Source organism: Scomber japonicus, chromosome 1 (genome assembly GCF_027409825.1).
Source record: "Scomber japonicus isolate fScoJap1 chromosome 1, fScoJap1.pri, whole genome shotgun sequence".
In the NCBI taxonomy this organism is placed as follows: Eukaryota; Metazoa; Chordata; class Actinopteri; order Scombriformes; family Scombridae; genus Scomber; species Scomber japonicus.
In genome coordinates, this window is record NC_070578.1 from 15,124,301 (window position 1) to 15,150,736 (window position 26,436).

At 38.2% G+C, this 26,436-nt stretch overlaps 1 protein-coding gene across 1 annotated transcript in view; it reads left to right on the plus strand.

Annotated features, from left to right (window-relative positions):
* LOC128355967 (MAM domain-containing glycosylphosphatidylinositol anchor protein 1) overlaps nucleotides 1–26,436 on the plus strand; it is a 176,779-nt gene that overhangs the window by 28,525 nt on the left and 121,818 nt on the right. Inside the window, exon 2 of the mRNA XM_053316362.1 lies at nucleotides 17,161–17,300. Coding sequence (XP_053172337.1) covers nucleotides 17,161–17,300 — 140 coding nt within the window. The remainder of the gene's footprint in view (nucleotides 1–17,160; nucleotides 17,301–26,436) is intronic.

Here is a 26,436-nt window from a genome sequence, read left to right on the forward strand (position 1 = left end):
GGAAAAGGCCGTTTCTGGAATCGTGTCGAGTCGAGTCGAGCCGAGTAGTGCTGGAACTGTGTAGTGGAAAAGCGCCATAAGGCAGAGTCATAACTGAAGAGATGTGTATTGGGACATATTTGCACTCATTAGGAAGCCAGTCATCTATTCACAATGTGAGGTCAAAACTAACTGTAGCCTAACATTGTTTTGTCTATTTAATATCCAAATTTAAAGATTACATTTGGATCAAGGTTAATGTCTAACAACAACAACAACCATAATAATGATAATAATAATAGATTTTGGAGTTTGCCTGTACTCCCTGTTTGTGCGCATTTTCTCCCACATTCGAAATTATGTGAACTGGAAATGATGTGTAAGTGTGAATATGAGTGTAAATGTGTTTGTCTTTGTATGTGTTAGCCCTGTGACAGAAAGATGACCCGTCTAGTGTACCCTACCTCTTGGCCAGTGCATGCTGGGATAAGCTTCAGCACCCTGCGAATCTATACAGGATTAGCCCTTTACAAACAGACGGATGCATAGAGAATAACTTTACTTGTACAGCTGTAGTCCACAGTCAAAATAGCCCCATGCCTACAACAATCAACAGATTGTATCATTGTTTCTGTGGAAGCATGTTTCATTTTTTCACAACAACTAACATTTTCTTTTACAGTCCTTTTTTTTAACCTCTCAAGCCAAACAACTACATCTAGGTTATCCTTGGCCAGCTATCTCTGTCAGGTTTAAAGTGCTTCAATTTAAGGGCTCATCCAAGCCAGGCTATAGTATCATAGCTAATGGTACCATACACACACACACACACACACACACACAAGACCACTGTAGGTTGTTTCACTGAAATGGAGATACACACATCAGGCAGACTGTATGTGAGTTTTCACTTTTCCTTTTACTCATCCATGATGCAAATTGTGAAGCACAGCAAATTGAATTAAACGTCTCTAAAACTCTTTCAAATCGGTTAATCGAGAAGTGTCCAGTTACAGTTATCCTTTAAACCTTTCCCATCCTACCTCCTCCTTCCCCTCCCTTTCCCTCCATTAAATTCAAACATTGTTCACACTGGACATCATGCAAAAGAAGTGGGGTGAATAGAGGGGTGATCTTTGTTGTTGTATTATACTCGACCATGTGCTGATTTCCATAACAGTTTTGCATATCAAATGTACCATCTTGTATAAAGGGAAGATATTTTGTAAGCTCATGATCAACCAAGTTTTTTAATGAGACTCATTTATAGTTTCACAAAAAAGTTGTTAACATGCAACGTCTCTTTTTTTTTCTTTCTTCGTCCTCTTTTCCACACACACCTTCACTAACAGTAATTATCATGACTTGTTATTTGCCAAAATGCACCAGATGTTCGCCCCTGTACACCATCTTCATAGCTCTCTTACACTGAATGATAAACAGTTAGCAGTTTGGCAGAGAGGGAAAACAGCATTATATTAACCTCTTGTGCAAATACATTTTCTACTCATCACCACCTCACACCAGATACAAAAATCAGATAGCTTTTTCTCATATGCTTTTTATATAGTTTTAAAGTATAGATGTGTTTACTTTTTTAATGCATTTCAGATAATATCATTTTTATGTCCCCTGTCAATTAGTCATTTTCTCCTTCATCAGAGAAGTTTTTAATGTTTGTATTTGGTCTCTGTTTGGACTGAGTGAGTGAGTGAGTGAGTGAGTGAGTGAGTGAGTGAGTGAGTGAGTGAGTGAGTGAGTGAGTGAGTGAGTGAGTGAGTGAGTGAGTGAGTGAGTGAGTGAGTGAGTGAGTGAGTGAGTGAGTGAGTGTTAGAGTTTCTAAACTTTTGTTTCATACTAAATACATTTTCTTGTCCTTCAAAATTACAAAACATACTGATTTAAGAAAGTGTTTGTCTTTAGAGGACAACCACATGTCATTCAAACCATTTTATTAATATAATACCTTGCAATATAAATTTGAACGTTACATATTTGGTGAACAGATAAATTGGGTTATCTCTTACTCACTGTAAAAACCCCAAAACAATATTAAATCATTAATAGGCTATACAGTGACAGCTGGCACAAACAAATGAAAAGACTTAAAATAAAAGAGTGGACTAACATAATATATGCAGACGCTTCCAAACACAGCATGAGGAGTTCCTAAGTGGTTTGACAATATGGGAGGTTTTGGATGCGACACAGCTCTCCATCACTATCATCACAACATCAAATGAGGGAATATCTTCTGAAAGCATGGTGTTCATCTTTCCAGTTGAGCTCTCTGCTGATGTGGCAGCTCGTATAGGGGCTCAACACCTTTCTAGAACACATGATGTTGTTTTTCCCCCCTTTTTGTCAACCATTTGTATGTGGATTTGTATAGTGTTTTACTTTCCATGGGGTTTTAGTGGTCTATCAAAATAAGACCCATAATAAGATATGGGTACCTATAATCTTTTACTGTGTGATTTAGAAATTACAGATAAGTTTCTGTGTAATATCATTTCTCTTTGGTTCTTTTTTTAATTGTATTTGATTTAAATGTTTCTGTTGTATCTCCGAGGTCAGCAAACTAAGAATGTCATCCTGCAATACGACTCTTTATATGCATTTGGCAATGAAGCCTTCTTGGGTCTTAACTTGAGAATATGAATAAAGCAGCCCAGTCCTAGCTTTTCAATAAGATTACTTAAGAACACACAATGGAAATATGCTATATAGTGTAGAACAAAATCCCAGAAATGGTACTGGGTTCTTTAGAATTTAAAATTATTTTACAGTTTTGATTTAAAAACGCTTTTCTTTGCTAACCTCAGTGATCATAATATTCAACTGAAATAAGGCCATCTGTCTCTTTGTATCCATCCATCCATCCATCCATCCATCCATCCATCCATCATGATGAAATGATGATTGTTAAGGCCCAGTACTTCATTCAATCCTGATAGCAGCTGGAAAGAGCCTGTGTGAAATGAAGTGTGACATAATAATGAAATATTATTTATCAATTAATAAAATGGCTCGAGTGGTTCTGTGTGAGATATCAATATCCAGCCTGGCTGTTTTGACCGACTAGAGTTCTAGTCTAGATTTGAAGTACCTTTCTTGCTTCTCCTCTCAGTCTCTCAGTCTCTTTGGTGTCACCATTTACTCTACATCTCCACCTACTCTTAGTTCTCTGTCCTTTTCACCTTTTCTTAGTCGCCCTCTCTCCATGATTTACACATTGTGCTTGTAAGGGCTGTCTCATTTTTGCTTTTCTCCTTCCCCCTGCAACTCTGTGTCTACCACAGTCTGCCTCAGCATTTCTGTGTCTGCGACTCTTTGTCTGTGTCACTCCCTCCTTTCCCTTGTCAATTTCGATTTTTCAACATCAATCACTTTATTGGCACGATCATAAAAACAGATAGAATACCTAATATCTTGCTTCTTTTCCACATCTCATCTTCATTCTGCGTGTGAGCACCTTTTCCTTTCCTTTCCTTCCCTTTCCCCCCTCCTTTCCCTCACCTGCATCCCTCCTCACCTCCAGCTCTTTCTCTGACCTTTTATTCAAGCGTTTCTCCTTGCTCTCCACTTTATCGACATCCTTTCTTAGTATCTCCTTCCTTCCTACCAATTTTCCCCCGACTGGCCGCTACGCATTGTCGGCTATTCTGCTGCACTTTCCTTGGAAGTGCACACCTCACAAGAATTCTTTCTTTTGTTCATATGCACTGCCACTGTGTGTCAACTCAAGTATGCCTCTTGTTATTTGGTGCTGTGTGTGTGTGTGTGTGTGTGTGTGTTTGAGTGCGAGTGTGCATACCGTCTAAGTGAGTTGGAGCATTATGGTTGAATAAAATAAGGTCAGGTTGACAGTCAGGCAGACAGATGATGGGAGGGACATGACCTCCATGCCACACTGCCCTGTCTTCACTACTTTCCTGCAAAATAAAGGAATCAAAACCTTTGCTACAATTTCAAAGCCTTGCCAGCTGTTACTGTCATCCACCTTTTTCTCTCTTTCTCTCTCCAGTGCCCTCATTGTTATTTCTTATCTTAACAGATGCTTGGGTTGAGAGACCCAGAGGTTGGTGTGAATGATGTAGAAAGTGTAACACCCAAATCTGGAACTTCACCTACACTCCTAATTTCTCTAAAGCAGGGGTCTTCAACGTTTTCCAGGCCAATCTTCCCCAAACTGATGGAGAGATGGAGCGGGGACCCCCTACTTAAACATATTGTATAAAATTGTGTTTTATATTAAACTGGTCCTATAGTGCCATGTATAAATGTACCTTGTTATTGTGCATTCAATACTAAGATATTCAAATAATACCAGACATCCCAACCTGCAAAAAGTCATTTCAGGGAGGTCCGTTCCAGGGGTGGGGTTCCTGTTACACTTGGTCTCGGTCCGGGGTGGGGGGGTTGTGATCGGTGCTGGTCCGGGTGGGGTGGGGGTGAGATCGGTTGTTGAAGTTGAAGACCTCTGCTCTAAAGGGTGGGATGACTTGTGAATCATTGATGGCTCCATCTCACCACTCCTCCACCCCTCCCCTTTTGTTTCCCTCATGTCCTCTGAGATGATTTTTTTATTTTAATGTGTCCAATGGAGTGTAACAGGACAGTGGGCATAGAAGCAGTAGAATAAGTGATGGGATGAGCTTCAACACTAGAAAACATGGGTTCATAGTCTGCCCACCAGGGTGCCCCATTAAGTTTAGACTCTGAAAATCCTCCGGAGGGAGCTTGCAATTTAAAGCGAAAAATGAATGTGTGTCTGTATGACTGGTCTGATATGATCTGAGACATCTGGACTATGTTCAACAGAAAATATTTAATAGTGATTTGGTCTGGCTTAGATCCTGTATTGCATAGTTTAAGAAGATCGGAATTTAAGTTTCACATTGTTTTTTTTTTTATTTTATTCCTGTCAAAATGCCCAAACTTAGAACATAATACTTGTGATGAAGGCAACTTGATACCTAATTAGTTCAAGGAATCTGCACAAAGCCATGATGTGTTTACCCACCCTTGGGCAGAAAGCTACTGTTGTTTTTAGCAGCACTGAGCTCCACTTAGAGCAATGTGTGTATTTGTCAGTGTGAGACTTTGTCTGAACACTTTAAAATCTAATCGAGATGTCAACATGTGCTCTTGTATTGTGCAGTTTAAAAATAGAAGTGATTGTTTCCTTTACTTTAGGGTGAATTACACCTGATACTCCAACATCCAGTAACCGATTTCAACATATATTTCTAAACATGTCTATATCATGTATGTGTATGCTCCGAAAGGACAAATTGGCCTTTATACGACCTGAGTCACATTCTTGTAATTTTGGCCTGTGACTGTGAACACTCTAAACACAATGGGGCCTAGGAAGTACAAGCATTAACCATGATCTTTAGCAACTGTGACAGAAGCAGAAAATCATTCTTCAAGCAAAAGGTTAAAAAAAATCAGAAAGTTGTGAAAAAAGTGGATTTAAAACAAACGGTACGTTGTGCTCATGAAATCCAATAAGGCTGTTAGCTGGTGTGAAATAAACTCTTTTCTTCTCTTCTCTTCTCTTCTCTTCTCTTCTCTTCTCTTCTCTTCTCTTCTCTTCTCTTCTCTTCTCTTCTCTTCTCTTCTCTTCTCTTCTCTTCTCTTCTCTTCTCTTTTCTTCTCTTCCTCTGTCTCAGTGTTTACTGGATACGACAGGCTTTGTGATTGGCGCACTCACAAAGAGAATGCCAGTCTATATTTTATCTCCTTCTCCGTTCCTTCCCTCTCTTCCTCCTCCTGCACTTGCTCTCCTTTCGTCTCCCCCACTGTCCGTCTGTGCCAAAGATCTAAGCGGTTTTCATCTCTTTGTCGGAACTCTCCTTCTCTCTCTCCCCTCTTCATCTTCTCACCCTGAGAAAGCCCAAGTGCTGCAAACACAGTCCTATACAGAGGAGTGTGAGTCATGTTTGACCGCACTCTACAAACCCCTGATCACTTCACATCACTCTATTCCTCCACTACAGACACAACCTCTTCTCCCCCACCTTTGACTTGTTGTCTTTTACTTTCTTCCTATTCAACATCTTTCTCTCTGCATTTCAAAGCATAACTGTCATTTCATTCACCTATTTCATTTATTTGTTTATGTGGACTTGTATGGCTATGCAACTGTTTCCTGACTAGAATTATTTGATGTAATAAATCTAAAGATTGAATTGGGTTCTTACATTACCCATTGTCATGTAAACTATTTAATCTGCAATTGAATTTCAAGTAGTTATAGTTTTCTGTGGAAAAGCACACGTTCAGATTCTAATACTACACATTTTATTTACACATCAGCTCCAAATATATTTATAGCATATATCATTTTAAATCAGTAAAACTTTATTATGGCTTGTCAGAGAGTGATTTGATATGCATGATATATTTAAAAAGATAATTGTTCATTTTTTGTGAAAAAACTATTAGATACTAGTATTTTATAGACATCTTAAAACATGTATAGAGGGGATCTTTGTTAAAATCCTTTAAATGACATCTACTTCTTCTACCTAATAAAACATTCCATCAACTATAAATATACAAATAATTGTGATTTAAAGTTTTAACTGCTGAAAACAAGATGTCTCTGACTTTATTGAAAAGTCCAGTGTATGAGCAGTGGAGTCGATACACTTGTGTAAGTAGAATACTTACTAAACTAGTTGTGATGTCAAACATCATGCTCAGAGATACACAATATAAACTGAGATTTTTGATGAGCACAAAAACACTTTTCACTGTCAGCAGATTAACATAAAAACAGCGTTCCAGTGTCAAACACTGCACACACATCATTCTGCACAGTGAAGCTCAAACATGCAAGTCGATGCAAAGAACATTGAGCAAAACACATTTTTCACAAACGGTCTCTTCTATTAATGTAACACAATGATTTTCACTTTGTCTGAATATAATCATATTCTATGTATCTACAAATATTTATCTACATATATATTTTAATATATTTTGTAAAGGTAAGTTCTGTTTTGGACCCTTTTCAGATCCTTTTTTTCTTTTTTTCTTTACAGTCCAAAAATAGAAACATGTTTGGGCATAGCTACATTAAGAACAGGATGAAGCATGATAGGGATCATTCTCAGGGGATAAAAAGTATGAGAAAATAATCTTACACTGATGTTAAAGAAAGCCCAGTTATGTCTGGAAGAAACTGTCTGGACAAAGTGGAGATTGTTTGAACTTCCATCTTTCCTCCTTTTCCTCTAGGGTTGCATGCTCCGTATCAGCCAATAATCTAAATATTGAACAATATTTCAAAGAGAAGATTCACTGTCCTACAGTACTGCCAGGAAACTACTGCTGTTCTCTCTCTCTCGTTTCCATTACAGTTTTTTTTGTTTCTCCACCTCTCCCCCCCTCCAATCTACCCTCTGCTCTCCAATGATCCCCTTTTATTAGCTTCTGCTGTCATGTGACACTTCTGTTGATCGCACAATCTCTTTTTCCTCTTACGGTGATTGTGCTGGAAAATACAGTCATTCACTGACACACAGGTACAGACACACACACACACACACACACACTCGTTATCATAGTACCTATCATGCACCATCAAACACACACATGACTGATGATGACTGATGATTTCGTTACCTATTTCTATAATCTATAATCAAATTCTTTCCTTGTATATATATTCTGTCACTGTTTCCTCTGTTTAAGTCCTGCATGAAGCTCCTCTTAGGGCAGAGATGATTGGTGTTTGTGTGCGTGTGTAATTAATTCACATGCTACTGTTGGATCATTGTCTCCTCCTTCACCATGATCATTTAATCAATACTGCTCACCATGCTGTGAGAACAGGTGATATCTGTTTTTCACTGTCTTGATCAACTACGTCCTTCCTCCTTTTTCTATCACTTTTTGACAGTCTATTTAAGAACCATTGTTTTCTAAGTCTTAACCAGGATTCTCAGTTAACAGGCTTTCTGCACATAACATTTTAAGCAAAGGTTGTCTAAGGTTTAACAGCAGTGTCAGTGTAATATTATAAATATAGTGCGTTTCCATTTGTTTGATCAAACTGATCATTACCATGCTCTAAATGCTATTTTAGATCTTGTTTCCACCTTGCCAAAAACAAATTATTCTGGAGTAATCTTTTTATTTTTACATATAAATTCAATGATTGTGCATAACAACACTAAATCCGATATATTAGTTCTTTCACTCCAAAAGGTTTGCATATTTGACAAACCTCATGGAAGCTAACACAGAATTATAATCAGCTTAAGTCGTGGAATTAAAACAAAAATATTCTTGTGTTTGAAAATCTGTTTGCATTTATTGTGAAGTTAAGTGACTGGACTGCATTATTAGAATATACATGCAAATGGAGATCAGTGTTATCAGTTTTTCTCCCATTTCCTTTTTTAACCCCTCAATCTGCCTGAAGTAAAAAGGGCAAAAGTGAGATTATATTTAATATATTAGATATTGAAGGCTCCAAAGCCAGAATCACATTAGAAGATGTGAGACTGGCAGCTTGCTGGTGTTCATTCAGTCACAGCCTGAATTCGGACACCTGCCACTGAGTTCACCGACAATGAAATTCATATTTGTATTGGATACAAAGCTCTGGTCTGAGGAAGACTCTTTGTACTCTATTAATACATTTGTACAGGGAAATGGTAAACGTAACATTCAGATAACTAGACAATTACATGACAACATTCGTGATTCTAAAGAATATGAAGAAAACAAAGCTCCTGCACTTAAAAATGTATATTTATTTATTTATTCATGGTGTGTGTTTGTGTTGTTACATGTGCGTGTGTAAGCAGGAAAACAGCTATTTACAGTTGATTGAAAGCACCAAAGAGGTCATTGAAGGTTAGTCCTTTCATTTATAACGGCCATTTAATGGTCAGGTCAAAAGTTAAATCAATGTCCCAGACACGTTTTGATATCTAGAGCTCCAATCGAGCCAAAATGAAAAGGATGGGGTCATGACATCAACCATTTGATCTCCCTCCATCCTGTCTGTGGAGGAAAATCCTGACAAAATGCTGAGGCAATGTGTGTCACCCAGACTTTTGGCCATAAGGCTGATTTTTTGTGGAAGAATGTGTGTATGTGTGTGTATGTGTGTGTGAGAGATTAGTGTTTCTCTGGGTCAGATGAATACTTCCCTCTATTGCAGTTAATCGATAAAGTCTGTGACTATTCCCCTGTGTGCCTGCTCTCTACTACTCTTATCCCCTCCTCGCACTGATTTCTTTTCCTTTCCTTTCCTTTCCTCTCCTCTCCTCTCCTCTCCTCTCCTCTCCTCTCATCAACTCTCCTCTCCTCTCATCAACTCTCCTCCCCTATCCTCCCCTCCCCTCCTTTCCTTTACTCTCCTTTCCTCTCCTGTCCTCTCTATTTGTGACGGCAGGGGAAAGGCCAAAGCATCTAAACGGTCTCTTGTGAATGAAGTGAATTGAGACAGAGCTCATCGTCATGCATGAGCAGCTCCCATAAAGTAACTACGCATATCAATCATGCTCTGCGTGACTTCGTGTTCGACAGGATTCATGACCTTCTGTGGGATTCCTCCGGCAAAATACAGTATAACGCACAAGAAACACACATACACACTCATGCAGGCATCAACACATGCATGCATGCACACTCACATTTCAGCAGCACACACTTATTCACTCTTTCAACCACAATGACACACACACACACACACTGCTCAGCACTCTGTCAAGCTGTCACTGTGGTTTGACACCAGTTCCACTGTCTCATCATTAGTTTTAGTGAGAGATGTCCTGTCCCCTCAACAAAAACAAACATGGCAGGCGGCGACAAATCAATTAATCAGACGAGGCATTTGCCGATAGTTATATTTCACTTACAACTGATGTGCATTGAATGTTTCAGAAAGTTTCCAATAATGCCAAGACAACACTTTCAATCAGCATCCACCAGAACATTTTTGATCGATGAATCATCAGTCAGATGGATTGCTGTCAAAACAGCACCTCTCTATGACTGATGATCATCCCTCATACTAACTGAATTGATGCACCTCTGAGCAGGACAGAACACTGACACAGTCTGTGTTACAGTAATAGCTTCTTCTTCCCATGTTTTTTTTCTCCAGGGCCTTCGGCCTAATTTAGGCAAATTATTCCAGTAATAATCTGTTGTCTTTTTAGGATTCTGTTGTTTTGCTACTACTGATATTCTATTATATGTGCAAAAATTGTGACATGACATGAAATTATTTTGATTTAATGTATCCTGGACCCTCACAGGATTCTTCCAAAAAGTATACAGCTGCCAGTTAAACAACATGAAATATCTTGTGATATATCACATTGTGAAAAAAGTCAGTTTTACAAAAAGCATAACGAAGAAATCTTGCTAATGTTACGTTAGATGTGAGACACTCTAAACTAAATCATAAAGCATGTTAACTAATTTGTGATTTGCTCCTTTTGTGTTGCTAAGCAACAAGCAGTGGATAGCCGTCATCCAGAAGTGCGATTGTGGGATGCAACACCTCTATACCTTTTATAACTTGATAAGTTGTGAACACCATGTTGCTTTAGAAGATATTTTATAAAGTTATAAACAAACAGGTTGAATCACAGTTTCACAGATTCATTCCCTCTTGCTTTGTTTACGTTCTTCATTATATTCTTTTATTTTGCCCTGTTGAGAAGCCTCTCAACCCTATGTCCTACCCGTCAGTCTCTCTTCTCTGGCTGACTAAGTTAATCTCACCTTTTCTATGTCTTTATTTAGCCTCTACTTACATTTTTTTAAACTTATTTTTTCACCTGATATCTTTTCAATTGTTATCAAATCCTTGGTCACATTCATTTGTTTTTCTGTCGTTACTTCACATACTCATTCTGTACAACTCTTTCCTTACAAGTGTTGGAATTATTTGTTCAGAAGAACAGATCTTTTGGGTGAAAGAATTAAGGTGAATCACTTCTTAAAACAATCTGTCAGTTTCTCAGTCAGTTCAATTGAAATCTCAGTCAGTTGTGAGCGAACGTGATTCGTTCATACATAATAGTTTCAGACCTTCTCTCTTCCTTTCTCCCTTCTTTATTCATCCTCTCTTGCATTTCTTTCGTCCTCTGTCTCTCTCCTGCCTCTCTCTCAGCCTCCCTTTCTCTAGTCGATTAGACAGTTGAAGCAGCCAAGCTGCCGTAGGCGAGAGCAGACAGAGGAGCCTCTCTGTCCGACCTCCCTCCCTCTCTGGAGAGAGACAAACTAATGCCGACACGCCAATAAGCTGTAAGGAGACAATTATTCACCATTTATATCAGTGATCTGTCTTCCTGTGTTAGCCCATCACACCTCTGGAACCAAGCTCTGTTACACCATATAATGTTTTAATACTTGTATCCTTTCATGGGTTATATTTTCACAGATTGACCTATGATTTGCACTGAGGAAGCTATAGCCTAGAGGATTTGCTTGTTACTGGAAGATTCTTGGATAGAAGTGAGTTGAATAGGAAAACCTGGAAGAAGGGAATGTAAATAAGACATGAACCTCCCTCCCACAGGAACTTCTATCAATGTGCCCTTCAGCAAGGCACTTAACCTCCAACTGCTTCACTGGATCTGCTCAGTGTTCACCAGATAAAGACTGTAATTATACTGTGCAGCTCAGTGTAAATGTAGTAATCTGAAGCAGAGCTGTTGGCCGAAAGAAACACATTCTCAGACTACCAGCTTTGTGGTTAAATGTGAGTTATATTCTTCATCTTCTGTATTTTGGAGAGTAACATTTAAGTGCTAACAACTTTTTCATGTGGTCTTGGGTACTGAACTTTTTCCACTTTACTTTTTCTTTTCCTCCCTGTCGATCCCAGTGTGCTGCAGACAGAGAGACACTGAGGTTGAGACAAAGGATAGAGAAGGGCAACAGAGCAAGAAGCAGTGAACTTAACAAGCAGCCTGTTTAAGTGTAGAGAGCTGCTGCAAAAGTAGTGTAGCATGCCGCATGTTGCAGTATTTCAGAGTATATATTCCTGTATTTGCATTTACATGCCTGTATTTGCTACCATGTTCGAGGAGAAATGATTGTGATATAGTGAGTAAAGTATTTTGAAGACTAACAAGAAGACTGAGAGTGAATGACTGACAGCTCTTCTGATTAACTCCCTTAAACACAACACTAAGTAGCAATTAAAGTCATAGGCATTCACACACACATGTTTACAGTACAACACACTCAGATACAAAGTCATTCAAATTCACACATCAAATTCACAGGCATTGTGGAAATCCTATCACAGCAACTTTCTGAAAATGACAACAGTAAAAAAACATTGATCGCTGAGGAGACCTATTGAACAAAAGTTTTTTCAGTTGTCAGTCACAGCAAGGTGTTTTTTATGATCTTCAAAAAGTGCCCACTTTTAGTTCATACTTGGACAGCCAGTGGATTATTAATTTAAGTGGTAGAGTTTTATTGCATCTGTGCATTTGTCTTGGTTTAGAAAAATAGCCAAAAGACAATGACACAGGTTTAGAATATGGTTGAAACAGGGATTGAATCTGAGCTAGTCATTTCACTTGTCGGTCTTTTCTGTACTGTTTCTTGAGAGAAGAAAGAGAAAAATCTTTATTTAGTAAAGCAAAAATGCCATTAAAATGTACATATTTAGGTGGAGTGATACACTAGCTGTGCCCCTAAGACCTTAAGAAACTAACAACTGTCACTCACTCAATATAAGAGAGCATGCAGAGACAGATTCAGAGCCTTCTTTTTATTTTGAACTTGATTTCTGGCTGGAGATCGAGCTATGGGTTGTTACGGCTGATGGAGTCGAAGTTGAAGGTGAACAGGCCGCCCACTTCCTTCCTGTCTATTCAATGATAACAGTTGTAGAGCACAGTGAAGATTTGTTCTCCCTGTGAATCGATGCTAATCACATCATTGTGCTCCCGCGTCCCCCACGTCTCTCTCTGGGGTTTCACACTCCTCTCTGGCCTTTTCCTCCTCACCCGCTGTTTCTCTTGCTCTGTCCCTGTCTCTCCCCTCCTCCCTCCTGTCTCCCCTCATCATCAGGGAGGTGAAGCCATCTGAGGCTTCTTGCACGCAAGTCTGCCCTCCTCATGGGTCAGTGCTTAATAGACACAGATATTGTAATGGTCGTCATCACAAAAATCTCCCATCATGCATCCATCATCCATTATTTCTGCAGCTGCCATCACAGCCTGCAGACTTCAGTGTTTTCAAGCAAATTTGAAGCTTGGTAATATCTCGATAAAGCATCAGTATAATGATTTGAGACACAATCTCACTAGAGATTTGGATTATGATGATATCATAATATTGTCTTTTTCTATGTATGAAGAGTTGCATGAACAATACATTTCACTTCCTGCTTAACCATCACTATAGTAATGATTGTTCTTGGGTGCGTTATTTGTAAATTCTTTCTGAAGGCACCACAAGCATCCTCAAAATATTGTCACATTATTAAAATGCAGGTGTTTGGTATCCAAGATGAATATTTTATGTGTTTAACTTTTTATAAAGTTACCTTTTTTGAAGAAAAAAAAAGTCAGAAATTTAGGACATAAAATGAAACAGAATATTTGGGGAAGCATTTTGAAAAAAAAAATCATGTTGCCCTATTTTTCCCTGGCTTCAAGCAACTGGCTTCAAATCTCCTTCTCTTTTGAGGTTTTACAATGCATTGAAATGCTATCATTGTGGTCAATTTTGTAAAACTTGCATGCAATGCAGATGGATGATAGGTCTCTCCTTGCACTTGTTTATATGCTAGTATATTCGCCAGGCATCCATCGTATATTTGATATGCTTCACAGTTGATATTGTACAAAATCAGACCATACAAAACTTGCATTAAAATGTATCTTGTACCCAGATTGTATCTAGATATGATTTAACCTGATAACATTTAGACCTGGGCCCTGTTCCATAAAGCAGGATTACCAGACATGACAGGATTAGCTTGTGTTGCTGCTTAGCCTGAAAGACAGAAGATGATTTAATATATATTATATGGCTTCATTAATCACCATCATTTAAAAAGAAAATCAAAGTTCACATAAAGTCGACTTAATAATAATCGTATAAATATATATACACATACATATATATTTATATATATAAAACTTAATACTCATATATACATTCATACATACATAGTCGAGTACATTGTCAACTTAATAATAGGCCTATGTATGTATGTTTGTATGTATGTACGTGTGTGTGTGTGTGTGTGTGTGAATTCATAATATTGAACATTGAGGCCTGACAGAGTAACAGCCTCATAAATATTTGGATAAGAGATGTAATATTTAAATCCATATGTCTTTAACTGCTATTTTCCTGGTAGGAAGTGCTGTTTTAAAAAGGTATCGGTTACTGATAGTAGCCTACATTTCAAATAATGTCTAAAATCAGCCTTTATGGAACCGCCTTAGCCTGATATCATTTGTTAGGCTCATTGAAATCAGGTGTTTGACAATGGGTGCCGCTTTTCCGAGCTTGCTTGATGGAACGGACCCCTGGTATTAATATGTGTCTACAGTGTCAACATGGAGACATTTGGACATTGAGATGGTAGCCATCTGTGAAGCTGTGCTATCGTATGGACTTTTGCTTGCTTTTTGAAGTAGGGCAAGAAGCTGCCTTTGGCAGCTGGAATCATGGGTTAGGGTTAGGGTTAGTCTTGAATATCCAGAGCTTTCTTGCTGCTCTACTACTAGTAGCTTAGCTTAGGGATGTCCCGATACAACTTTTTCACTTCCGATACGATACCAATATTGCAGCCTTGGGTATAGGCCGATACCGATATCAGCATGAATCATACATACTTGTATTACTTATTTTGTAGCGTGGGATGTTAGAAAAAGCTTGATCAAGTGATATTACTCAAACAGAGAACAATAGTCAACAACTGTTGGTATGAGAAAACTGACCCATTTATTATTTGGTTACATACATTTTAGTGCTTGATGGCATTAGTGGTGTGTGAACCTCTGAACTCGCATGCATGTAACACTGCTCTCTGCAACGTAAAGTCAGCGTCTATCCAGTGCGCTGTCAGACTCAATAACGACAGCGGGCGATGGTCTGAGCTCCAGATGTCAGTGGTGAAGCTAACAGCATTTGCTTTCTTCACATGTGCAGCAATACACTTTCGTACTTCTTTATGCATCTGGGGTATTGTTTTTTCAACAATGTAGTGGCGGCTGGGCATAATGTAGCGAGGCTCAAGGTGCTCAATTAAGCGTTTAAACCCAACATTACTCACCACAGACAGGCTGGTCATCAAGCACAATAAACTAATAAATCCTCATGCTGTTCCTTGTGATGCTGCTTCAAATGCGCGATGAGGTTGGTCGTATTAAACTTCCCCTGCTCTGTGCCACCACGGGAAACTTGTGCATTACAAGTTTTGCACTCAGCTGCAACGTCTTTTTCTGACTTTAACGAAAAATACTGCCACACAGCTGACATCACTCCTACTTCTTGCTACTTCTTCTTCTTATTCGGGTTTCTTGCTACTTAGTTAGCAGCACAGTTGGCACATGCCCACGGCACGCTGTTGTTGTGATCACACGGGCTTTGCATGCTGGATTTGCATGCTGGATCTGCATGCTGGATAGAAGAGCTGGAGTGGATTACTAGAATGGACTGCTTGTATTAGAGTGCTAATATCGGAGATTTTAGATCCAGTCCGATAAAATTCGATACTTGTTTTTTGGCTGATATCGGACCGATATCCGATATCAATATCGGATCGGGACACCCCTAGCTTAGTTCGTCAACTGGCTAATTGCTAGGGGTGTGATGATACACTCAGCTCATGAGACGAGATGAGACACGATATTGGGTTCACGAGACGAGATTTTAACTATATATATGATATATATATATGACTATGTTCTTTTATAAATATATAATTATCCTATGCAGTATGCAGCACTGTAAAGCTTTCCCCATATAGATATATATTTTATAGATGGGTCATTTTGGTATTTATGGAAATAACAACCATAAATACAAAAGTTAGATACAATCACAAATACTAGAAAGTATTTAGTATAAAGAGTAGAAATACTTCTAATGTAACATATTGCTAATAAAAAAACACAAATAAAAGTAAATTGCACAAATCCTATGTCACATAAATACACAACAACATACTTATAAATTGTGTTATAATTTTGTAGTGTGACTCATTTTACTAGATTCCTCATCTCATACTTCTGTGAAATCTTCTGAGCAGGAAGAAGCTACAACAATGTTAATGATCCACATGTGACATAAAAAGAAGACATGACGTGCAAATGAGCGATAAAAAAAGATAATCTTTTTTTTTTTTTTTTCGGTGCAGCCCTTAATTATAGCTTAGCGAGACAATATTCACTTCGACGAGAAATATTGTAATGTTTTAGTCTTGTGTTACACCCCTACTAATTGCTGATACCTTGCTGGTTTGGAATAGTCATGCACAATTATGTATTACAATAACTGTTGTACGTGAATTTAACAACCAAATTGCATTTACACCATCAGTGTGGTCGCAATGCATCCCTGACCACCTTGGTCAGTTGGTTTGTCCAATTGGATCACAATCCCTAAATGCATCTTGTGTGCATTTACACCTGTACTTTCATGTGATCAAGCACTATCTGATTGCTATTAAATCATTCAAAGCACATTTTAATGCAAGGTGTAAAGAATGCCGTTGACACAGACTGCAGTCAAGACTTCATTAGCCCACCTCACTCAGTGTGGCATGCAATTGACTTGTTACATTCTGGCAATCGCTCAGTCTATATAAGACAAAACCTCACAGGTGAAGAATCAGACTATTGACCTTCTAGCTGAGACAAGGTTTCAGTTTCCCAACAAATGTCTGCAGCTCTTTTCAAACACTGACACACCTAACACTCCAGAATTTTGTAGATGCAGATGTAGGAGTAACGTGATATATTTATTTCTATGAGTCATCGATACTAGCACTAGTGTTACAAATGCACCCAAAAGAGAATGACCTTTTTTGTGCTGCAGAGATGATATTAACTGTGTGATGCGGTTTCTCTCCCTGTATTTGTGTGTGTCCGTGTGTATATGTGTATGTCTGCATGGTTACATGCCTGTCTGTCTGTGTGTCCATGTGTTCACTCACAGGTCCAGCCTACGCCCAAATCGTGCACTCAGGCGCAGCTTGTAACGTCAAGGATGATAACATCAGCGAGAGAATCTACACCATCAAAGAAGGAGACACACTAGTACTTCAGTGTATTGTCAAAGGACACCCAAGACCACAGGTAAGACCCTTCATCACCTGCTGAGCATGTGGGGTAGGTTTTCTGTTCAAGGGCACCAGGAGAAGAGTGTTTCTAGGGGTTCTGAGCACAACCAGCAGCAAACCAATAGCATACACTCTCTCAGATCAGTGTTCATTTGAATAACATGGCAACTGATGGATAAAGTCAGTGTTAATGTTTGGATGTGTCTGATTGATGGATGGATTTCCAGTGTTTGGTCAAATTATACACATGATAATGCTTTGATAATGAAATTATTTAGTGCACAGGTTGATTCAAACATATCATAATATGAGACCTCTGAGCTCATCTGAAAATAGTACCCATTTTCTGGTCAATCAAAGTTGTTTGCTTTTTCTAAAAATAGTAAAATCAAGAGTCTTGATCAGAGTTGCTCCCTTGTAGCTGCTTCCATCTTCACAAAATCCCAGATTCGCAGATTAACCTTACTGGCATCCTGCAAGATTATCAACGTTGAGTCTCATATTTAAGCCAATATCTTTGTCCTCACATTAGTGTTATTTTTGTAACACAGTCATAGCAAAGCCCAAGGTCTTGTTAGGCTGTTGATGTTGTTATAATGCATGAACACCTCTTTAAATATAGCTTTATTTACCTGGTGGTCCTGTTTTCATAAATGCATGTTTGTTGAAATCATGCTGGTGACAGAGGAGACTGCAAGGGACAAGCACATATTCTGTGATTAACATCAGTTACAAAACATGCCCTGCCCTGGCTGGCATAAATTATATGATGTGTCCATGAGTCATTAGTCATGTTTATAGTGTCATTGTGCTTCTATTTGCGCTGTATCACACAATCTCCTCTTCTCCTTGTCTTACAGTAGCACTAAAACAACACCCTGCTTCAGGGTTATCAGATGGACACTGATGTCCATTGGCTCTAGCCTGAGTCCTCTGTCTCATTAGTTACATATTCACAATATTTGGAACATTATACAAATTACTTTATGAAAAGGGGCATTAATTCAGGATTTAGAGAATATAACTGAGTAAACAGAGAGCACACAGGTATTTTTATGAATTTTGAATATGATTGTATAACATATGATAAATCACAGTATGAGGTTGTTTTTGATCACCACTCCACTGAATTTCCTTTTTTTCCGCTTTAGCTTAGTTGGAAAGAAGTGAAGAAGAACAAATACTATTACACAACAGTTTAAATAGATTTATTGGGGCGCAGATGCTGTTGCTTGGAGGGAAGCCTGAGTAGAAGTTAGAGATAAATTGGTAAAAAAAAAAGAGCATTGCCTTTATTCTCATTCATTAAGACACATTCTATATATATGCCTGAAATTGCACACAAACATACACAGGCAACTGAAAAAACACTGAAACAAACACACAGAGAAGGAAAGAGAGACTCAGCCAACACCGGACACATCTGGTTTCCTGGGTTGAACTCAAGCATTTTGAGCCATGGCCCGTGTGTGTCTGTGTATGTGTGTATGTGAGCTTATGGAGCAAGATGTAAAATGAACTGAGGTGACTGCAGAGGGGTTGTGTGTTTTGTGTGTATTTGTGTGGGCGTGTGAGGTGAGAAAAGCACTGTTCCTCGCGGGTGGATGTCCACTAGCATCACATCAACATGAATAAAACAGTGCCTGAGTGCCTAGCCCCTGTTTTCTTCTGTATGTGTTTATGTGTGAATCGACTGTGTGTGTGTGTGTGTGTGTGTGTGTGTGTGTGTATGTGTGTAAGAGGCAGCCTGTCTGTGTGACTCTGTAGATGCAAACAAATTATTTGTATGTAGCTGCAATATCTAATTACACACCGAACTATTGACCTAACCTGCATACTGTCATTTACACTTCATATGATCCATCCATCTCTTTCTCTCTCTCTTTCTCCAGTGCACATCACATTACAGGCCATGAGCCCAAAAACAAATACAGACCAACTTTTAATAAAACTTTGCCATAGCGTTGGAATAATACTCATTACACAAATGCACTCTGAAAAACACATACTACACAAGTTCATTCCCCTGAAGCAGTTCAAAGACGTAGGAAATTGCGTCAGTGATTGCTTGTTCTTTGGGTCAGAGGTGGGAGTGTATTTTGAATAATGATCACAATGGTCACATTGTCAGAATGTAAAATATATATCATATGTGCACAAGCTACACTTACACTGCCTCGGGTGAAGAGACACTCGTCTCTGATAGTGTATGTAGATGCACACAAACAAACAAAGGCAGGGAGAGACAAAGAAACAGATAACCCACTACAGCAAGGAGTTGCAACAGTGAAAACATTGTCTTTGGATAGAAAAAAATAAGGTAGAGAGAACATATCTTGATTAAATCACCAAAATATAATCTAGAAGAACAAGACATCTTCTTAGTTGGAGCACAATGTAAGAAAGATGCTGAACTGAGGGTGCGGTGTGTACAGATTGATGGCATAAAGATTGCAAGAGTTGCACACAAAGGTGAAATTTATCATGGAGACCTACCGCTTGCTCCATTGGCTAATGTCAAGACAACAAATAGCACTGCTAAGACTGAAACCACGGGCATACATTAACCAAATCACACACTTTTATTGTCACACACTGGGCCTGCTCATTGAGAACATGGATAATATATGGGACCTGGAAGACTTTATCAGTCACCACTACCTAGCATGGGTCCCTGGTTATGTTTTAAAGTGGAGGAGCAAACTTGGAAAAATAAATAAAAAATAAGATAAATTAAAACAAATGTACTGTATTTCTACAGTATACCACCTAACCTCTTGGATTGAAACAAGACACAGCCACTAGTTTAGATTAGCTAGATTGCCTGAAAACCAAGTACGCTGCAAGAACAGTTATATAATTGTGTGGATCAGGACAGGAAATAATGTCATATTTGAAATAACATATATTAGAACATTGTGTAGCTTAAAATGACTACTAGACCATCTCTAAGACAAGGACAAACAATTGATAGAAATGAAATAGTCTTACAACACAACACAATATGATGTGGATAATTAAACCTGGTCAAACAATGTTAAACCTGAGCATTGCTATTCTCAATATTCACAAGGCCATCTTCAAAGTCTAATAATTGCAACAAAGTGTGATGGGAATTCCGGCTCTCTTGAGTGAGCCAGATCATTTGTCTCAGCTCAGCAAGAAGTGCAAGCTCTTTCTGCTCCCTAATGGCTCTTCGTTAATTACTACTTCTGGCTTTAATAATTCAGCCAAATTTAACATTTTTTTTACATCTATGGTATGTGTGCATGTATATCACATAAGTTATTCAGTGTAATTATGCAAGACTTAATAAATAAGTCACTTTCCTCTGCTGACCAATTTTCTGTTTGTTAATTCAGTCGCTTTCACACTGAGGAAAAGCTCTGATCTGTCTGTCTGTCTGTCTGTCACTGAACTGTCAGTCTGCTCTGATCCATCAGCGATGGATTCAACTGAACCAACTCAAAAGACAAACTGGGGTAGCAGAACCATAACTTTGCTACACATAATGAATAATGGGGATGCATTTGCTCCACTTGCTCCATTGCTCACACACTTATGCTACCTATAGTGCAACCTACTGTTTACCTTCATAGCCATTCCAGCTAACCCTCAGACAACAAAACAAATCTGCAAACTTGACCTGCTCGTTACACTTAACTCACAAATACAATATATATGAAATCTAGTTTAGATTCTTCTCACAACCAGATCCAACACATCCAAAGAAAAAACAACTCCCTCACTTGACACTCTGTCAAATGAAATAAGCACAATGAAGAAACCATGTTGGCCATTCAGACACTGTAAAAGTGGACTAACATTTTAGGTTTTATCATGGTTAATTCCATCCTCTTTCTTCATTGTTAAGACTATGTGACTCTGTTACTTTAATCCTTGTCAGGCTGTACATAATTAGAGAGAAAGAAAGTAATCTCAGGTAATGCTTTCACCAAATGTAAAGTCCATTGCATTTTATAATTATACACTTTATTTTCTGTTAAAAGTGTTCTGCCTTCTGTGTTTGAGTTTTATTTTCTGAGTGTCCAGAGTCTTTAGAGGCAATTCACAGCAACAACACAGTGTATGTGCAACAACCTGATATTCTCTGGCATACCAGAAAATATCACATGTGATGAAGCAGAAGTTCTGCATGAAACATTCACACACTCCCAGCTCAAAATTTAGATACTGCAAACAGCATAACCTTCCACCGCATTCAAAGGCTTGTTAACAACACCAATAAAGGCCCTTGACCCATCATTGGTAAACTGGAACACTGAAAACACAAGATAAAGGAGCTTAAAGGAACAACATTTTTCAGAAATCCTGTACCTCGTCATGAAAGAACACTAAATGAAAACTATAACTGTATGCAGATGGACAGCTGAACCACATCTCCACAACCACACCATGGCTATTCTAAGCAGTATCACATTAAGGACTCTTTAATCAATCCTCCTTCAATAACAAAAAGTTCTACCAAAGAGCTTAATTAAAACCCTCCAAACCCTAGATCAGACAGTACTCCCCACTCTAGTACCTAGTATATTTACATATACAGTATAGGCATGCATATTCACCATGTACACACACTGCATTCCAACCCTACATACCTCAAGAAGTAACTAATAATATAATTGTTGTCCTTTCTCTTTTTTCTATGCAATACGCAACCCATAACTTTTATTTCATGGAATATTTGTGGCAATAATAGAAGTTGTAAATCATCTTCTCAAATTGCTAATATACGCCTACTTTAAGATGCTCACCTAAATAACTCAACTCCACAGCAAATCTTAACAGGCTGTCAATACAATCTAGTCTATTCAGAGGTGTCTCCATTCTGATCCATAAAGAATATACTGGTTTGCAGAAGGACAGAAACATTAAACACACACACACACACACACACACACACACACACACACACTGAGAGAAAGTGTGTACTCATGATAACTCAATATTAGACACAGAAGGAAGCTATCTAGTTACAGTTGTGAACCTGTATGGCCCTAACAATGATAGCCCTTCCTTCTATCACACATTTTTCTCTCAAATAACTAACACCACCTTCAATTCAATAAGCATAATCAGATTTCAACACTACTAAATCTATCAATAGATAGATCATCGCAGTCAGGCATTTCAAGAATGTCTCAATCCTCAAGCAGTAATAAAAGAGTACATGGATGATTTGGTCTTTGTGATAGCTGAAGGCTTAAAACATAACTGCAAGAGAATATTCCTATCAATAAATATTTTTTCTCCATATATCTTATACACCAAAATCAGCTCAATCATGCAAGATAATCATGATAATGCACCTGTACAAATCACCCCGAAGAGTAAATCCCACCATACATGGTGCTTCAATACTTCACTACATAGAGATCCTCAGTTTGACATCTTAATTGAGGAGTGGGCATCCTTTTTTGGGAAATGACTACTCTCCAAATACCTCCCACCAGAAACAGGTAAGGCGGTAATTAGAGGGAAATTATTTCATACTCCTCTCATAAGAAAAGGGCAAAAACTACAATGAAACTGCAAAGAAAGGAACTAAATGAAATATAGATAAATATGCAAACAACTCCACAGAGCACACTTGAAACTAATTACAACCCTCAAATTTCAACTAAATAATATGCTTAGAAAAACCTCTGAATTCCTCCTCCAACAGTTGAGTTAAAAGTACTACAAATGTAATAATAAATCAAGCAAATGTCTAGCTAATCTACTTCAATGCAATGAAGAGAATTCACTCATAACAAAAACAAATTCAGCAGGGAATTATACGCTGTCTCCTCAAGCCACAAATGATACTTTATGATGTTTTTATAGGAATCTATATTCCCCTGAAAATAGCCTCAGCCTCAAAAACTATTCACTAGTTTATTGATAATCTGCTATTACCACTTCTGGCGGGCACTAAACCCACATTTTTTAAAGATGATAGCCAAAATGAACAGTGCTGCTATAAAAGTATGATTAAAACTGTATAAGGACCAACCCTTCCCTCTAGTTGTTGTCCCATTTGGTTAGTCAACACAGACATTAAAACTATCTCCAAGGCGCCAGCATCCTGGTTAGAAAAAATACATCCATCCTTAATCCATAACAACCAAACCAGCTTCATCAAGGGACAACATTCCACTGAAGACATCAGAAGACTTAATTTAAGCAACTTTCACAATGCAACAAAGCAAAGACATTTGTAGTTTCACTAAACTGGATTTTCCTTTTCACTGTTTTACAAAAGCTTGGATTTTGAGAGTCATTCAATCACTGAATAGAAACACTACAGTATAATACATGTATGGCCACTGTTACCACTAATGGGATCATATCGTAAAAGTTCACATTGCACAGTTCATTTATCACGTTAGCATACAAGGTACAATCACAGTGAGATGTTATCCCTTCAATTTGTGCATTAAAAGAGGTTATATAGAATAATAAATATATGTATGTTCTGCCCTGGTATATCTATAATCTCCTTCCCAACTAGAGCAGGGAAAATCCCAGGTGTTTGGGATCATTAATGATTCTCCTGGCGTTATTCTTGTAGTGTCTGGTGTAAATATCCTTTAGGCAATGTAAAGTATCACCTAAGACATATCATATCACATATCATAAGTCTTTGCAGGGCCTTGTGGTCCTCTTCGTTGCTGTTTGGTGGGAGATACTATCATTCTGAATGATCTGGCTGAGAGGAAGCATGTTTGTTAAAATCAATGGGCTAAGTGTAGAGCCTTGAGTAACACCACAATTAAAATGGGCAACAGTGAAGCAGGTATTTGCTATGACAAAAGAGAGGGGTCTATTGGACAGGTATAGAGCAGTTCCCTTAAGACCAACCCAGGTTTCTCAACACAGTAGAAAAAAGTGAATGATTATGTCAAAGTCAGTGTTCAAATCTTTTTGCACCAGGAATATGCAGTCACCTCTATCAGCTGTTAAAAAGTAGTTCAGAAACCATCATGAGGACTGTCTCTGTGCTATGATGAGCTCTAAAACATGACTGAAAATTATTGAAAATATAATTACTATTACTATAAATATTGAGTCAAAATTACATACTCAAACACCTACAACCTTACAATGATAATTTAGAGATTGATCTGTAATTATTGAGTGTAGGGCTAACTGTTAATAATAATTTAATTAATGAATAATTAAAACAATAAAATCAGAGAGGAAAACATGTTTCTGTTCTTTTGGAATAATATCTGCACTGTACTGTAGGTAGAGGATTTAATTCGAGAAATTATTTTATCTATGCAGAGATGTCAATAATTTGAAACTGGGAAATTGAAGCAAGATTTCTGTTGAAGGTGGGTAGATTTCATGGATCAGGTGAAATTTGAGACCAAATACCACATACAAAAAAAGAGAGATAGACACAGAGAGAGAGAAGCAAATTTTTCTGCCGAGTCATTTTCAGGTACAAGATCTATTACTAGATGGGCCATTGAGAACAGAATTGATTATACTGAATAGGACTTTTGGGTTATGATTGTTTTTTAATGTTATGTCAGAAAAAGCTTTTACTATTTTTTGGTAGTTGTCATGAACATTACTGCAGACTTTGCTTCCACTTGCATTGTGATGTTCTGCACTGTATTCTTAATGATCAAGTGTGTTCATTTAGCAAGGGGAAAGTGTTTGTTTTTAACTTTCTGATTTTAAGTGGAGCAATATGGTCAAGAATGGAAAGACTATGGATAATAGGGCAATCTGGATTCTGTGGAGCTGTAATAATGGGAAAAGAGCAATTGGAAAAATAATTTGGCTGCAGTAAAAGGACATGACCATGTGATAGCATGGCATTTTGAAACAGGAGAGGGCAGAGGTAAAAACTTAGGTAGGATACAAAGACGTCAGCTAACTCTAGGTTCTCTGGGCAGAGACCGAACGAAAGTACCAAGTCTTTGGAATGTGTAGCTTCTTTAACTGTAAGAGGCTTGGTGATGTAATTAGATCTAGAAATTCTCCTAGCATGGGAGATGCAGGACAATGAACATGAACATTAAAATCACCCAAAATAAGTACTCTGTCATACTTGGATAAAACGATAGACAAGAGTTCAGACAATTCTGTGATAAAATGATTGTACTTTAGGGGTCTATAAACTAAAAATACATAATAATGGAACATAACCTGTAATGAGAAAGCTTAGGACCTCTACTAAGGCAGTCAAATCTATGGGGGTCAAAACATGTCTAAACATGTTAACAGAAGAAAGTCCAAGCTCAATCAGATCATTTATAATGAATGATTTGTTACAAAGTGACCTTGCATTTAGAAAGCCAAGTTTTGTGGTGTATTACTCAGGTATGCCAGTAAAGGGACTGATTTGAATTTGCATTATACAAATAATGTGGCCTGTTGTTGCAGATAACGGAGTATGTAGAGGTAGGAAATGACCGACAGGGGGAGAACTGGACAGTTGTAGGTGGTGGGGATGGCCGAGCAGAGCTGTCAACATTGCAGATAGCAGTGCTATCCAAAACTATTTGTTATCCTATAAGAACGATCAGAATTTGTAGGTTTGCTAGAGGGTCCTGTCTCCACATGAGTAATGGAAGAGAAGTATGAGGAATCAACTGACGTAGGACTGGTCAGAGCAAGTGGGTGTCGAGGAAATGTTTTGGCTGTCTAACACACTACTAGTGTTTGAGGATAGTAGCCAAATAAGATATATGCCATAATTTCTAAATAACTGTCTGTGTTCCCAGAAGAAATTGAAGTTGTCAATAAAATGACAAAGAATGCGAATCTACAACCAATCCAGTATAAAAACCTCATAGAACACAGAACACCCATCACTCAAAACCCAATGTGTAAAATAGGTCTCTCCACACAGATACATGTTCACAATGCACTTTAGGCACCACAGACAACAACATGAACTGAATGGCTGTCCTCAATCTTGAGTTGGAGCATTCCCCTCTCTCCCCCATTATGTATACTTGGCGACTTATCCTCAGATGAACTTTCACCAAAATACACAAAACCCACACTGGTTGCCCTAGCCATCGCCAAGAAAGTCATCCTTATTTTGGAAGACCAAACAAACAGTGTGCATAAATCCTTGGTAAAATCTTCTCACAGAGTATATATCAATGAAGAAAATAACTGCCTCT